This window comes from Talpa europaea (assembly GCF_964194135.1).
Source record: "Talpa europaea genome assembly, chromosome: 13".
In the NCBI taxonomy this organism is placed as follows: Eukaryota; Metazoa; Chordata; class Mammalia; order Eulipotyphla; family Talpidae; genus Talpa; species Talpa europaea.
The window spans coordinates 51,465,334-51,480,992 of record NC_140080.1 but is presented as its reverse complement, the minus strand read 5'-3'; the positions used below and the strand labels follow the sequence as shown (position 1 = coordinate 51,480,992).

At 34.2% G+C, this 15,659-nt stretch overlaps 1 protein-coding gene across 2 annotated transcripts in view; it reads left to right on the top strand.

Moving 5' to 3' along the window:
* Window positions 1-15,659, top strand: part of NDUFV2 (NADH:ubiquinone oxidoreductase core subunit V2) — a gene marked incomplete at both ends in the record, with an annotated part of 35,251 nt that overhangs the window by 9,856 nt on the left and 9,736 nt on the right. For both annotated transcript variants that reach the window (XM_084252142.1, XM_084252143.1), the window contains 5 exons: window positions 7,981-8,046; window positions 9,502-9,564; window positions 9,654-9,770; window positions 12,656-12,824; window positions 14,091-14,200. In XM_084252142.1, the coding sequence (XP_084108268.1) occupies window positions 7,981-8,046; window positions 9,502-9,564; window positions 9,654-9,770; window positions 12,656-12,824; window positions 14,091-14,200 (525 nt within the window). The remainder of the gene's footprint in view (window positions 1-7,980; window positions 8,047-9,501; window positions 9,565-9,653; window positions 9,771-12,655; window positions 12,825-14,090; window positions 14,201-15,659) is intronic.

Sequence of the window (15,659 nt, the reverse complement as noted above, 5' to 3'; positions counted from 1 at the left end):
TTTTGACATAGGTTCTTTTTCTAGTTTCTTCAATTGCAGAATTTATTTTTCTTTCTCCTTGGTATTGCTTCTCAGTCTTTTGGCTAAAATCAAATATTTTTTTCTCTCACTGTCTGCTTTCGGTTAGGTCTAGACATAGGTTCACCATACTGCTCTTGCCATGACTTCTGAGCTTTCTTACTGGGGTGTGAATGTATCTGCCCAGTACCTGGGCTGCTGTGGCTGGTGGGCAGAGGCAGGAGTGGGGCTTCCTGTGGTTTACTCCTCAGCTCCTGTCAGCTGGACTGCTGCTGAGGGTAGGCGGGACTTCCAGAGCTCCTACCAGGGCTTCAGGGGCTCCTGGGGGTTCCTGCAGCCACACTTGGGTGCCTATCTACTGGATGGCTGTTGCCTTGAGGGTAGGGCTTCCAGGCCCATCTCAAGAGTTTAGATTGTCAGTTGGGATCTTTCTTTTTTAAATGTGAGCTTGTGTTGCTATAAACATCCCACATAGTGTTGCTTTTAGGGAACCCTGTATGGTCTGGTAGCTTGTCTCCCCATTTTATTGGTCTCTAGATAAATTTTTATTTCTTATATTTCTTTATTGACCCAAGAGTCGTTCAGGAGCATTTTGTTTATTTGGTTTGTTGATTTAATCTGTAAATGTTTGGAGTACACTAAAAGGTTATGCTCCTTGCCAGTATTTGTTGCTAATAAAGGAGGAAACTGTTTTTTAGTTGCCTAACCTTAGCCCTTTAGACCTTAGTCTTTCTGACCTAATTACTGAACCTGTCAGTTTTGTTTTCAGTTTCCTCGTCCTTTCAGTTCCCCTGCCTGGTTGTGGCCTTTTATAGTATAGATATCTGGTAATGAATGGTGAGCAGACTTGGATACTATTAATATTTGAGCAACAGGACAATTAAAAAAAAAAGGCCTTTGAAAAGATTTGATAGGGTATGGGTGGAAGAACATAAATTTTCAATTTTTGTCACTGTGTGCTTTTGCAGTTGTTACAGGGCAACCCTGATATGAAATGGACAATTGCAAATAATTATAAAAGAGAAAGGCTAGTAGAAAGCAGAGGATTTAAGTTCAAAACACCTGGGCTCAGAATTCATCCTTATCACTATTGTATGACATGGGGCAAATTACTGTCACTGAGCCTCAATGTCCTTTAAAAGTAAAATGGATATAATAAATAGCCATAGATGTTTGAGGAGCAAAAAAAATGTTGATGTACTTAACGCAATACTTGAATCCACAGAAACACTACACTGTTTGCTTGCTGTGAATTTCCTTTCTTTCTGAAACACTCAAGGGGCAGCCGGGGAGAAGAGCTAGAATTGAAACCCACTTTTATATCTGTACTGTATAACAGATTATGTTCTTGTTTATTTAAAAAAAGTTAGGTGAATTTTTGATTGGAATTCTTTATTCAGTTGGAGTTTATTGTAGTGCAGACATTTCAATTTTTTTTTTTTATTTGTTTGCTGGTTTGTTTGTTTGTTTTTTTGTTTATACATGCACTGGGTACAGTCAGAAGCGCGGGAGGGTGAGAGAATTCACCAGAGCCAGAGCGGGGAGCAGAGCAGGCAGAAGGACCGAAGTACACTGCTGAGGGGAGCAGCGGGCGGCAGGAGAGGTCTGCGCGCCATGTGGGACCCTCCTCCAGTGGCCGGGGAGCAGCCGGGGATCGAACTGGCGCCGCAGAGGCTGCGGGCAGCTTCGCAACCCAGCGCTCAACCGCTGCGCCACCGGGGAGGCCCAGACATTTCAAATTTTAATGAAAAATTAGACTCTAGTGAAAGACTAAAGAGTGAGACTCAGGTTACTTTTAGAATCAGTACAGCTCCTTTAAGTTACCATTTCGCATCATTCTAAGACCAATTAGTCCTCAGATGCCTCTTTATTCCAAAGTGAAAATGGATTCAAATGGTCCATTGGGGAGTGTAAAGATGTTAATTCAAACTTTCACTCTTTTAATTTATTTCTTTATATAACGTATCTGACGTGGATAATTATAATGAATGTAAGATAGGTTAGGTTCCTAAAAGATAAATACATATAAGTGCAGCTTGAAAATGGCACATGCTAACTTGCAGTAGATGACTAACTTTAAAAAAAATAAGAGCTAATATTTGTCAGTTTACCCTCTTTATTTTGCTTACTTCTTTCATTTTATAAATTAGTTCTATTCCTGTTATTTTGAAGACACCACCATCCCATGTTGAAATTAAGTTGCTCAAATGTTATGCTAATATATATATATGTGTGTGTATATATATATATATCTATCTCCATATATATATATATTTAGATTTTCTGTAGGAACAGAAAAGTGACATTTATTTAAAAAAAAAACAAGCATCCTTTTCTATCTAAGAACATTGTGAACCACAGGAGGCAAACCTTTCCATTTCTGATCTGTTTCCTTATATATGTGTACCTGGTTTTCCTAATCTTGATTTTCTAAATCTACTGTTCTAGAGCTTTGATATCATCAAATAGTTCCATTCAAATAGCTAATAATTTGTCATCATTAGCTCTATGATCTGAGTCCTGCTACTAATTAGTGATGTAACCTTGAGAAATTTTCATGATTGTTTAAATTTCTACGTTTCTGGAAATAATACACACTTTGCATGTAAGAATTAAGTAATGTGTAAAAAGCTTTGTGCCTGGCACATAGTTTCTCTAAAGATAATAGCTAGTGATAGTTAATGCTGATAAAGTACTTAACCTGTGCCAGGCAGCACATTAGACACTTTACATGAAATAGCTCTTAATCCTCACAACGACCCTGTAAAGTATATGCTTTTCTTCCAGTTTTACAAATGAAACTGGTTAAGAGACTTTTAGCCACTTTGTTGTATTGTCTCTGCAGATAGGGTATTTGTAAGATTTATTTATTTATGCAAGAACTGGAGTGCAGTGCAGGCCAGAGGTGTGGGGGTGAGAGGACTTACCAGAAACACAGTGGGAAGCTAAACTATATATTACAGTAATGAATAGAGGCAGAATATAGATTATGATAAATATTACTATATATTGTATATATTAAGAGTAAATTTCCTTCCCATGCTGTATCGTTGATCCCCCTCTCTAGAGACAACCACTGTTACAGGTTTCTTTAGATATCTCTGTCTGTGTTCATTGTATTCCTGCTTGTAATAATTACATATTTTCTGTATTTTGAAAAATCAGTAGGGCATGAGACTGGCTTATTTTATCTTACTTAGTTTACCTTTTCAAGAATTATAAAGGGTCTGAGGTTTTACCCTACTTGCAAGCCAACAAATTACCTGTCTGAGTTTCATGGATGCCGACTGAGATGCCTTGGTCAGAGACAGAGGACTTTATTACTCAGGGTACAGCAGGCAGCGTAAACTTCTTGTTCCAATTCCATGGAAGTGAGAGCCTAGGTGAATAATGTGCATTGCATCTGAGGAAACCAATCCTGATTGCAAGAAAACTTGCTCAACCTATTCCCTAGGTGGAGACATTCTCTGCAAAAATCCCGGAAAAAAATTGGAACAAAAACTGCTAGTGCCTAGTGCCTCTAAAGATGTGTGGAAACCTGAGGCAAGTGGAAAATTAATTGCCCACCAGCACTACTCCTTACCCATTTTCTTTTAGTTTAAGTAAAGATTTCAGTGGGGGAAAGAGATGGTATTTTTCAATCATTTAATGTATGTTTTATTAGAAAATTGACATAGTACAGATATAAATAATAAAAAATTGTTTTGTGCAAATGTCAGAAATTCAGTAATTTGTTCTTTTGTGACCGTATGACAGTGACTCGTTAGTCAACTAACAAAACACAATTAAAAAAAATCTGTTTAGGGGCCTCCCCGGTGGCGCAGCAGTTGAGCGCTGGGTTACGAAGCTGCCCGCAGCCTCTGCAGCTCCGGTTCAAACCCCGGCTGCTCCCCGGCCACAGGAGGAGGGTCCCACATGGCGCGCAGACCTCCCCTGCCGCCCGCTGCTCCCCTCAGCAGTGTACTTTGGTTCTTCTGCCTGCTCTGCTCCCCGCTCTGGCTCTGGTGAATTCTCTCACCCTCCCGCGCCTCTGACTGTACCCAGTGCTTGTATAAATAAATAAATAAATCTTAAAAAAAAAAAATCTGTTTACTTCTTAAAATATAGTTGTTTAAATTCTGCATTTCTTAGTTACTAAATGTAAATTTAACCACCATGTCAGCTGTGCAGATGATAATGATATAATAGGTTATATAGTACTTTCAGGGAAACTGTATTATTCAAATCTCAAAACATTTCAAGTGAAAATCTACTTCACAGGTGCAGGAATTGAGATTTACAGAAAAATGTCTTGTGTAAGGTCACATGTTAGTAAGTGGTAGAGTGGTTATCTAAATCCACATCTTGATAAAAACAATCTGAATGAAATGCTCTTTTTTATAACTTAGGGCATTTTCCTGACATTCTCAATCAGTAGTTTGTGGCCAGCAATTTGGACTTTAAAATGCTTTGTTTGAATAGAAGTGTCCTGTAAACTCATGTGTATATCCAGGGTTATAGGTTAGCCAGAGAGTTCTCAGAATAGATTTTCCAATATTTTCTAATACATAGGCTGAAAGGCCAGTTTTCAAGATTATGTTGCTTTATTTTAAGTAAAGGTACCTGGAGATCCTGAATTAGTGAGATAGGGATCAAATACTGACTTCTAAAATTGAAACTGTTTTAACTTAGAGATTTTAACCCTGATATTTTTTCTTTTTTTTTTTTTGTTGGTTTTTTTTTTTAAATATTAAATTTTATTTTTATATTCCCCCATACAATTGCAAACGCCCCATTCTGACCCCAATCCTTCCCCTCCCGCCCCCCACCCCCCAAAAAGTGTCTCTGGTTCATAGTTTTTTGTTGATTTTGATTTTCACTTTCTTATATTCATTTTCCTGGTCCCTTATTTAAGTTTTCTAGATTCCTGCTATGAGTGAGACCATCCGGTATTTTTCTTTTTCTTTTTGGCTTATTTCGCTGAGCATGATCCCTTCCAGCGCCATCCATGTTGCTGCAAATTGCATGTGTTTATCTTTTTTGAATGCTGAGTAATATTCCATGGTATATATGTACCACATCTTCTTGATCCAGTCATCTGTTTTTGGGCATTTGGGTTGTTTCCAAAGCTTAGCTATTGTAAACAGTGCTGCTATAAACATAGGGGTGCAGGTGCTCTTTGGAATTGATGTTTCTGTGTCCTTTGGGTAAATACCTAGGAGTGGAATTGCTGGATCATATGGAAGCTCTATGTTTAGTAGGTCCAGAAATCTCCACACAGCTCTCCATAGTGGTTGGACCAGTTTGCACTCCCACCAACAGTGCAGAAGAGTTCCTTTTTCTCCACACCCTCGCCAACATTTGTTGTTGCTAGTTTTTTTAATATGTGCCATTCTCACTGGTGTGAGATGGTATCTCATGATAGTTTTGATTTGCATTTCCCTGATTACAAGTGATGTTGAACATTTTTTCATATGTCTGTTGGCCATTTGCATTTCCTCTTCAGAGAAGTTTCTTTTTAGCTCTTCTGCCCATTTTTTGACTGGATTATTTTCTTTGTTGTTGCTGAGTCTCATCAGCTCTTTGCAGATTTTTGTGATCAGTCCTTTATCATTAGTGTTGGGTGCAAAAATGTTCTCCCAGTTGGTGGGGTTTCTCTTTGTTTTTGTTATTGTCTCTTTTGCTGTGCAGAAGCTCTTTAATTTGATGTAGTCCCAGCTGTTTATCTTTGTCTTCACTATCACTGCTTTGGGTGATGTGTCTGTAAAGATGTCTTTGATGTGCAAATCCCGTAGTGTTTCGCCATATTTCCTTCTATGTATTTTATGGTTTCAGGTCTTATGTCTATTTTTTCATTTGTGATTGTGGCACAAGTACTGCTTTCTGTGTCACTATTTTTAGGAAATAGTAATTTTTGATAGCTATATAGTGATTTTTGTTAGAATTATTTATAGTTAATGAAAAATTCCCCATATTAAGCTTTTTGGTTGCTTATGTTTTGCTATCGTATAAGAAAGACTACAGAGAACATATTAGTATATAAGCCTTTATCCATGTTTTATACTATTCTTTAGGATAAATTTCTTATAGTAGAATTACTAGGTTAAATTATAGTCTGCCCATACACCATATCTACTTTGCTTTCATCAAAAGTTGTATCAGTTTTAAGTAATGTATACACATATCTACTTCATAGTCTTAACATAATTGAATATTCTCTTTTAAAAATTTTTTACTTATTTGATAGCTGGAAATGTTATCTCATTATACATTGCTTTTTCTTTTTAATTACAAGTCAGTTTATTAACTGAGTTCTGTGAAGTTTTTCTTCATGTTTACATACTTTTTCATTGATTTATATGCATTTATGATTTCTTCCGGCTGTTAATTTTTGTGATAAAATGTGTAGGAAATTCATGAGTCAGCATAGAGTTCAGAATGGATACAATATCTAATATGAAACTTGTGTAGAAAGAATTTAGGACAGAATGGAGCACTGATGACAACCTACCTTGAAGTGGGGGCATGGATTAAAAAGTCAGGAAAAAAAAAAATAAAAGTGTTAAGATTCAGAGTGAAGAGAAGAAAGGATTGGGTACTTTTCCTACTCTTAAATTAACCCTTCCTTGCTTTATTATGAAATCTTTTGATCTCCCCATGAATTAAGTAACTTACTGTGTTACTCAATAAAAATCACTTTTTGACTTAAAAAAAAAAACCTCAGCTGAAGTGATGTAAGAGACTATCTTATAAATTTAGTTTCAGTTAAATTTTTAAAGCTTTATGGTGAGAATGTTTTTATGGTATTTGGGAATTATGGCCTTAGTTTTTATGTTTCTCTCAGTCCAGGTTCTAGACAGACAAATCAGGGATATGGAAGTTACTTTGTGTTTATTATAATTAATATATTAACTGAACAATTTGGAAGACATTGGATAAAAGTTTAGTAACAACTGTATCTTTAATATGTGTTGCATTCTTTTTTAAATAAGTTACTTATTTCAGACACTAATAAAAACCCCCAAACAAAACAAGATAATAGACACTGTATCTACTTGCTCCCTAAGAAAGAAAACCAACACAGTTGAAGTCCCCTTGTATACTGCTCCCTGATTGTATTATCTCTCCCCTCCACCCTCCACTACCCTAAAATTGGTATTTATCACTCCTGTATTTTATATATGTGTCACATTCTGTACCTGAAGTTAAATCTATGGTGATATTATATCACTGCTTAAACTTTTTTATTATGTCTGCCATCTTTGAATTGTTCAACTCTGCCAGTTCCACGCTTGGTTTAATCCAGTGTTCTACATCTGTGCTTGGTAGAATTCAGAAATTGGAGGATTTGTGAACAATAGTTGAATTACTATTCAGGGAGTATAAGTAAAGAAGAGGGGGGGATGGCCAACAGGGCATTGGAGAGGGTAATCAAATGGATTCCTTCCAAAACAGTTGAGCATGGTTACTCTGCATAGCATCGTAAATAGCTTCTGAAACTACTTTTTTGTCTAAAGTTTCTCAACTAATTTAGTAAAGAATTAAAAAGAGGGGTACAGTTGACTCATTTGTACAATGCTGTATGACTCATTTGTACAGAATAAAAACATTTATAAAGGTCCACATTAAGAGAAGGCTGGCATTCAACTTGATTCAGATAAAAGTGAAAAGCAGTAACTTAATGGTACATTAAGTCTCCAGATGTATGCCAACAGTATATAGTAGAAAGGATACAGTACTTGATGTCTGGGTTTGGTTCTGTTTTTTCCATTGACTTTTGTGTGTGACTTTGGGCACACAATTAATCTTAACCTTAGGGTTTCCATTACTCTCTAACTCCTTTAATAGATGTGGCAGGGTAGGTAGCAGACCATATCTCCTAAGATCTTTTAGTTCATTCCATTTTTTGTAATTGTGAATCTTTATTTCCTTATGAAAAATTATTTAAGATTTGTGATTTACTGAACTTTCTTAAAATTTTAGGGACGACATATAAGGAATGTGCATAAGACGGCTGTGCAAAATGGAGCTGGAGGAGCCTTATTTGTGGTAAGTAATTACTTAGGTTTCTTTTGAGTGAAGACTTGAAAATTTAGTGAATCTGCTATAATAATCCATACTATCATAGACACTAACACGTCTTTGGTTTATGTTTGCCATTGTGGAAATTTAGATACAGCTTTTTGAATTAGCTACATTTCAAAAGATGCTGCGTGGTTCTAGTTGAAACTCTCATGTTTAAATTGGCACCAGGTCAACTCTGGGAATAAGAATTTAGGTTATTCTTTGGTGAAATTGCTGTTTGCACTAATGTGATTTCTAGTTATACTTTGGGTTTTTAATAATCAGTCATATTGGCTCATTGAATATTTCTGAGACTGCAACTTGGGGAATCCCCAAATGACACTACTTTGAAACTTACGTATTTTAGTATACAGTGAATACACTGGCAGTTGGCTTTATACTTTTGGTTTCCAGGCTTTAATTACAGGCAGTGGTCAATGAACATTCCAGCTTAGTTGTATAATTCAGAAAGGATAAGATAATATATCCCTTTAGCTGTGACTAGCTACAGTTTTCAGGGATTAATCTAATGTTGTTTAAAGGAAATTTAGTAGAATTGTATGATTTTGGGTTTGTGGTACAGTTTTGTAAGCTGAGTTATTTCCAGGCTGAATCTTAATAAATGAGTTAGCCATGTTATTGATAAGCAGTTTCCTGTTTTATATTTTGTCATTTTTTGTTTAAAGACATATTTGAGATCATTGCCCAAAGATTGTTTTCATTCCATTTTTTCATGTCCTTGAAAAAGCAAGGGTTATTAACATATTAAAGGATTCAGCTCTGTGTTCACCATACATACAAAACATTATTCAATGTAAGTGTTAATCTCAGTGTGACTCATTTGATTTCCTGTTGACATGCTATTTGTCAGTTTTTGAAAGGGGCCTACTCTTTCATGGAGAAGAAATAAAGCTACTTGTTTCTGGCTAGTTTCTATTTATATGGAGAAGATATGGTGGTTATTGTACCCTTGCTAAAATAGTGTGTCACTTTGACAACCTGACATGATCTATTTTGGGAAAATGTACTTATATTCACAATTAAAATTTTGTGTCAACTTTATAAGGCTTCCAATAATTGCTAATGTTTTGGTAATTACCTTAAAAGATCTTATTATCTTATCAAGTTGGCTAACACTTTTTTGTTTTTTGGTCCAAAAATAACCACTCTTACCCTTTTAAGGGTGATTTTTAAAACTTTTCTAAAATGTTGAATCCTTTTCATAATGCTTTGGTAATCATACTCATTAAATGTGTTTAATAATTTTGGTTGTTTGATAATGTTAGCTATTTTTTTGATGGAAAGATAGGCCAGTATATATCATGTTGGAATTAAAGTTTAAGAGATTAAACTATCTAGTAATGTGAAAATGTACAAAGTTAATACTTTTGAAGAGGGTTTTAATCATTTTGGACAACTTTTTTCCCCTATGATATATAGCACAGAGATACTCCTGAGAATAACCCAGATACTCCATTTGATTTCACACCAGAAAACTATAAGGTATGACAGCATTAACATTATATAGTAGATTTAAAAAATATTTAGTATCTTCCAGATATATAAAAATAGATGCTTTTTCTTTGATAAAGAGGATAGAAGCAATTGTAAAGAACTACCCAGAAGGACATAAAGCAGCAGCTGTGCTTCCAGTTCTGGATTTAGCCCAAAGACAGAATGGATGGTTGCCCATCTCTGCTATGAACAAGGTAATGAATTCATTTTTGTCTTAGATTGGAAAGGGAGTAATTGTGTATCTAAACTGACCTTATCTAGAAATTTCTTTGATGTCATTAATTTGATAGTCTAGTTAGAATCTAGAAGGTTGAAGCCCCTGAACCATTTATTTGTTTCCTCTAATTGTGTTTTTGTTGGTTCCCTTAGTAATCTAGAGACCTTAGAAGGTGGAATTTTTAAACTTGCAGGAAATAGTAAAAGCATTATGGTGAAAGAGTTTTCTTTTCACCCCGTTTTTGAGAGCAATGGCCATAATAAAGATGAAAGATCTAAAATATATATATAATTTTGCTGTCAGGATGTTCTGAAAATTAATGTACCACTAGAGTTATAGAGAAAAGGATCTGCTAAAACAAATTAATTAGATTAATAATTAAAATCATTAATTTTAATAATAATAATTGGAAATGTACCAAAAAATCATTATTTAGAATACTGGTAGCATAATATAAAAATCAATGTAAGTAACATAGAAAATCACAAAATAGTTATTGAAAAAAATAGCTACTTGCTATGTTTACTAAGCACAGCACCAACCAAATTTGCTTCATAATACTCTTTATAGTCAATGTAATATAATGGAAAGTGTGTTTGACTTTGAGCTAAGAGAGCTAACTTTTTCTTTGGACTTATTTCCTTATCTGCAGTAAAAAATTTGGACTAGGTAGATCTCTTGTAATTATTATGTTGTGATTTCTAAGTGATAGAGTAGGGGGGAACCCATTTCCAATTCAGTGTATTTCTGTTTGACCAGTCTTATTCTTACCTCTCTCTACATTTTAGATGGTTGTAACTATTAGGCTAGAACATTATCTTTCTTGGAAAAATGAATGTCCTCAGTTTATTACATGAAATATTAAATGTAACGTCTAGATTTAGTTTGTTGTTTTAATTTGCACTAGTGCAGTACCCTAGCACTGTTGTGGGCCCTTAGTATTTTTTTTTTGACTCTGAAGAATATCATGAAGCAAGTTTGGTTGGTACTGTGCTAAAGTAAGCATAGCAAGTGGCTATTTTTTCAATAATTACTTTGGGGTTTTCTATATTACACTGATTTTTATAATGTGCTACCAGTATTCTAAATAATGATTTTTGGTACATTTCCAATGATAGGTACTTTTTTGTAGCAAAAATTCACATTTTTAATGATGGCAAGCTGAGCAGAGCAAAATAAAATGAGAAACTAATTTGAGAACATTTTTAAAATATTTTATTTAAAATTGTATGTGTATGTGTGAGAGGGAGGAAACAGAATATAATATCCTTTCTACTTTACATTTGAGCCTTTAAAAAAAAATTATTTATACAAGAACTGGGGTACAGTCAGAGGCATGGGACGGTGAGAGAATTCACCAGAAACAGAGCAGGGAGCAGAACAGGGAGATGGACCAAGGACACTGCTGAGGGTAGCAGCGGGCGAGACAGGCAAGGTCTGCTTGCCTTGTGGGTTTCTCCCTGGACGGCCAGGAATCGAACCCGAGCAGACAGCTTCACAGCACGGGCGCTCAACCCACTGTGCCACCAGGGAGACCCTGAGACTTTTGTTTTAATGTTACTCTTCTTTGTAAGCCCCCCCCCCACCCCCGAAAAGCCCAACCTTAGAATAAAAGTTTCAGAAGCTCATGTGTTTATTAGTTCCTTAGTCATCTGTAAGGCATAGCAAGATATGTGGCAGTAGTCTGGAAAATCATTTCGAATTAGAAAGTGAGGCTTTACTCTAGATTTATCCAATTATTTCAGAGGTAGGATTCCACTGTGTGTATTTTGAGAGGACTCCCTAGATTAAGAGGTATCTGCCTGGTTTGGTATTATGAATTAATTAACACTTTTTTTTTATCTTTCACAAGTGAGCTGTGATTAGTTGTCGTTTGAAAATATGTTTACTTTAGAATTCCTGATATGAGAAAGTTCAATATATTTGTCGTCTGAAAAACCATTTAACAAGCTTTTCTTTAATGACCAGCCACAAATACATGCATAATTTTTGAGAATGCCAGATATTAAATCATAAAACAGATTCATCTTAATGATAGATTAATGATATTAGATGACTGTAGAAAGTTGTAGTCAGGATTATAGTCATGATATACTGTATATGAACCAACCCTAGCAAGAGCTAAAAAAATCATCTTAACAGGCTTGCCCTAACCAAGGGTGTTGTGCTCAGTAATTCCCTTGTTCCTAAAGCCCTATAAGTAAAACACTTATTTTCTATAAATAACTGTAAGAATCCAGATTTTGTAGAAAGATTTATAATGGGAAATAGAAGAAGTATTTAGATTTTTCTGGAGAGCTGTGTATCCATATCTGGTGTACATCTATATATATAAATATGTAGATATGAAAACAAATAAGCACCAATAGGTGAGCTTTTATTCTGAACCTTTTTTCTTTGGCCATACTCTGTGCACTCAGTATACCAGTACCCCGGCACCATCAAGGCTGTTTTGCAAAATCACTGAAAGGTTTAAAATATAATTGTTTAATTTATTGGCATTTGGCCACTGAATTTTTGCCATTCATGAAATAAAATTATAAAATACAAGAGTTGAAGTGATCAAAGAAATTCTTCATAGTGAAAGACTTGAATTAAAAAGAAAATGATCCTTTTGCAAAGACAAGGGGTTAAGTAAAAGGGGGGGAAGAAAGTGGTGTAACTATTACACCTGGGCTTTGTGCTGTTTGAATGTAAGGTAGCTGTAAAAATTGAAGGTATATATCAAATACAGGTGTAGTTTCTGCTTTTGAAGAAGTTTTCATCAAACTGAAGAAATATTGAAATTATGCTTTTTACAACTTAACTAAAGCTCAGTACACATTGTAATTATGTTATTTAAAAAATTTCCTAATGTTTTAGGTTGCAGAAGTTTTACAAGTACCTCCAATGAGAGTATATGAAGTAGCAACTTTTTATACAATGTATAACCGAAAACCAGTTGGAAAGTATCACATACAGGTCTGCACTACTACACCTTGCATGCTTCGAAACTCTGACAGCATACTGGAGGCCATCCAGAAAAAACTTGGTATGGGATACATTATATTTATAGCTTTTATGAAAAATAGAATTGTCTTTCTAGATTTAATCTAATTCCTCATAAAATTTTCAGCTGTTTTATCTTTTGGGTTTATATTTACCTATACTTTTTTTTTTTACTGTTTACTCATTTTTATTTCCTTTTATTTTTTTGTATTCTTCTTTAGTTCTCAGCCTCAAAGCTGAGTTTTCACCTTATAAATCATTAACAACATTTGAAAAGCTTCTAGGAGTTTTCACTGTCTTAAAAATTAAGTTGTACTTATTTTGTGAAAGTATGTGATACACAAAGAAGTAACTCTATTGTCCATATATTTTTCAAATGATCCTTGGAACAAGAATGATGTAAGAATAGTAAGAGTGCTTCAGAAAGGGAAATTTTAAATAAGATGTTAAGTGGCATTTATAAAATGAAAGGACACTTTTCCATAGAAAAATGCCATAGTTGTATTTATAGCTATATGTCAAAAAAAAAATGAAGTTGTCTCAACTGAATATAAAGTTACTCGCATGTTGTGAAAATAGTTGGGCGATGTTGAAATACATAAAACAGATGTCTGAATAAAACCCCACCCACGCTTCTAAGGTACAAATTCTAGTAATAAATGGATATATTAGTTTCAGATTTTATGTCATTTCAATTGTTTTAATTATTAAGGACATTAATGTAATGTGTGGGTTTTGTGCTTTATTTTGACTATAGCATATATGTCTACATCATTTTCTATTAAAAGTTATTCTCAGTTACTTTTATGTATATGCATCTTTGCATATCTCTCTATTGTATACTGAGGTTGTTTACAAGTAATAGAATTGCAGGGTCAGATTTTACTATATTTTCCCCAAATGCCTTCCCTAAAGATATGAGGGTACCTAATTTCCTCATAATCGTAATAATTTCGGACATTAGCCAAACTGATAGTGATTGAATTTAGTAGGTTAATTATAGTGATCAAAACAATGCAGTCTGATGCATTGCTGTATAACAACAAACACTGGAAATGAGCCCTCTTAAATTTGATTGTTTTAAAAGAAACAAGTTCATTTAAATCTTTGAGTGCTCTTTGATAACAGAATTTTTTTTATTAATTTTTTTATATCATTCTTCATTTTTAAACAATATTTGCTTCCCCCTAGTGTAGTCCCCATAGACTAACACAGAATTTTTAAGACATTTGATGTTCTTGAATACTTTTTGTCTCTTTATTGTGTTCTTGTTAAAGTTGGTCCTTACAGTAATTATTTATATTTTTAGGAATAAAAGTTGGGGAGACTACACCTGATAAACTTTTCACTCTTATAGAGGTGGAATGTTTAGGAGCCTGTGTAAACGCACCAATGGTTCAAATAAATGACAACTACTATGTGAGTATTTTACTTAATAGAATTTAAAGTTGTGTGATGTTGTATTTAAAATATTTTAAATATCAGTTTCCTGTCCTATAGGTGTTTGTTTCTGAATTATTCATTTAGAAGTTTTTTTGAAAACTAAATATCCAGAAATTTTTTAAAAAAATTATCTTTAAACATCTTTGCATTTAATTCCAGGAGATGATGACATCTTTAAAACTCATAAAATGTGAAAAACGTAATTTACATATACTTATGGAAAATAACCACCAAGACTTAATTCATCAGTTTGCCACATCTATTTCAGGTGTAATTATTTTTATCAGTACTATTTGTAGAAGTAAGGTTTAGTTATAGAGTGGTGCCCCCACCTAGAATCATTTTTCTTTCCTTTGATTCCTAGAGATAACATCACTATCATAAATTTAGGGTGTATTCTTTCCATACATATTCTTAAACTTTTTAAATGTTTGTGGCCACACTCATCATAGTCTTTCTAAGCACTGCTTTAGCTGGATGTCACAAGTTTTGAGAAGTAGTATTTTATGTAGTTTTAAATATTTTCAAATTTGCATTTTGATTTCTTTTTTGACATACTTTAAAAAGAACTATTCTTTTTTTTTTTTTTTTTTTCTGTATCAATTTTGCAGTAACTTATCTGGCTTCAAAAACATCTCTGATTGTAGTGCTCTGTTTTCTTGTTAGAGTATATTCTTTAACACGTTAAAGGGTCATGGATTTTTTTATCACTAGCTTGAATGTGGAACAAGAACTGATCACTATTCTTTTTTTTTTTTAAATAATAAATTTTATTTTTATATTCCCCATACATTTGCAACCCCCCCATTCTGACCCCAGTCCCTCCCCTTCCGCCCCCCGCCAAAAAAAAGAACTATTCTTAATGCAAGTGTGTGAAGTTTTTTAGTTAACTGTAATTTGCTTCCTGCCCTAATTAAATCATATTTTTTCAGCCATAATATCTTTCTAGCTCATATGTCTTAGAAATTTTGCTTCTAGAAATTCTTTGAAGTCTGCATTAAAGGAGGAATTATTCAGGATGGGATTTGTTTTGCTTCTGTCTTGCTTCTGGAAATACAATTGACCCAAAAGAAAACTCTTCTTATATTTCCTCTTTCCTCCCAATATGTAAAATTCCAGACTAGGAATTTTTTGGTTTGGTTTTTTGGTTCCTTTTTTTGAGAGACAGTTTAATTTCTAGTTTTCCCTTATATAGAGGTAATAGCATTTTATAGGTCTTAACTTTGGCTTTAAAGGTCATCTTTGACTTGAGGCTTGGTTTCTTGCTACTCTGGGTTATGAAACGCTGAAGCTAATTTTGCCTGTCTCTCTGGATTTTCCTTGAGTTTATTGATTCTGGATACCTTTTTTCTTGTCAGCATATTGGTGAAATTTAAGTTTTTATTTTATTCAGCATTATTAGTTGTTAGAACAGGAATTTCAGTCAGGATAGTTG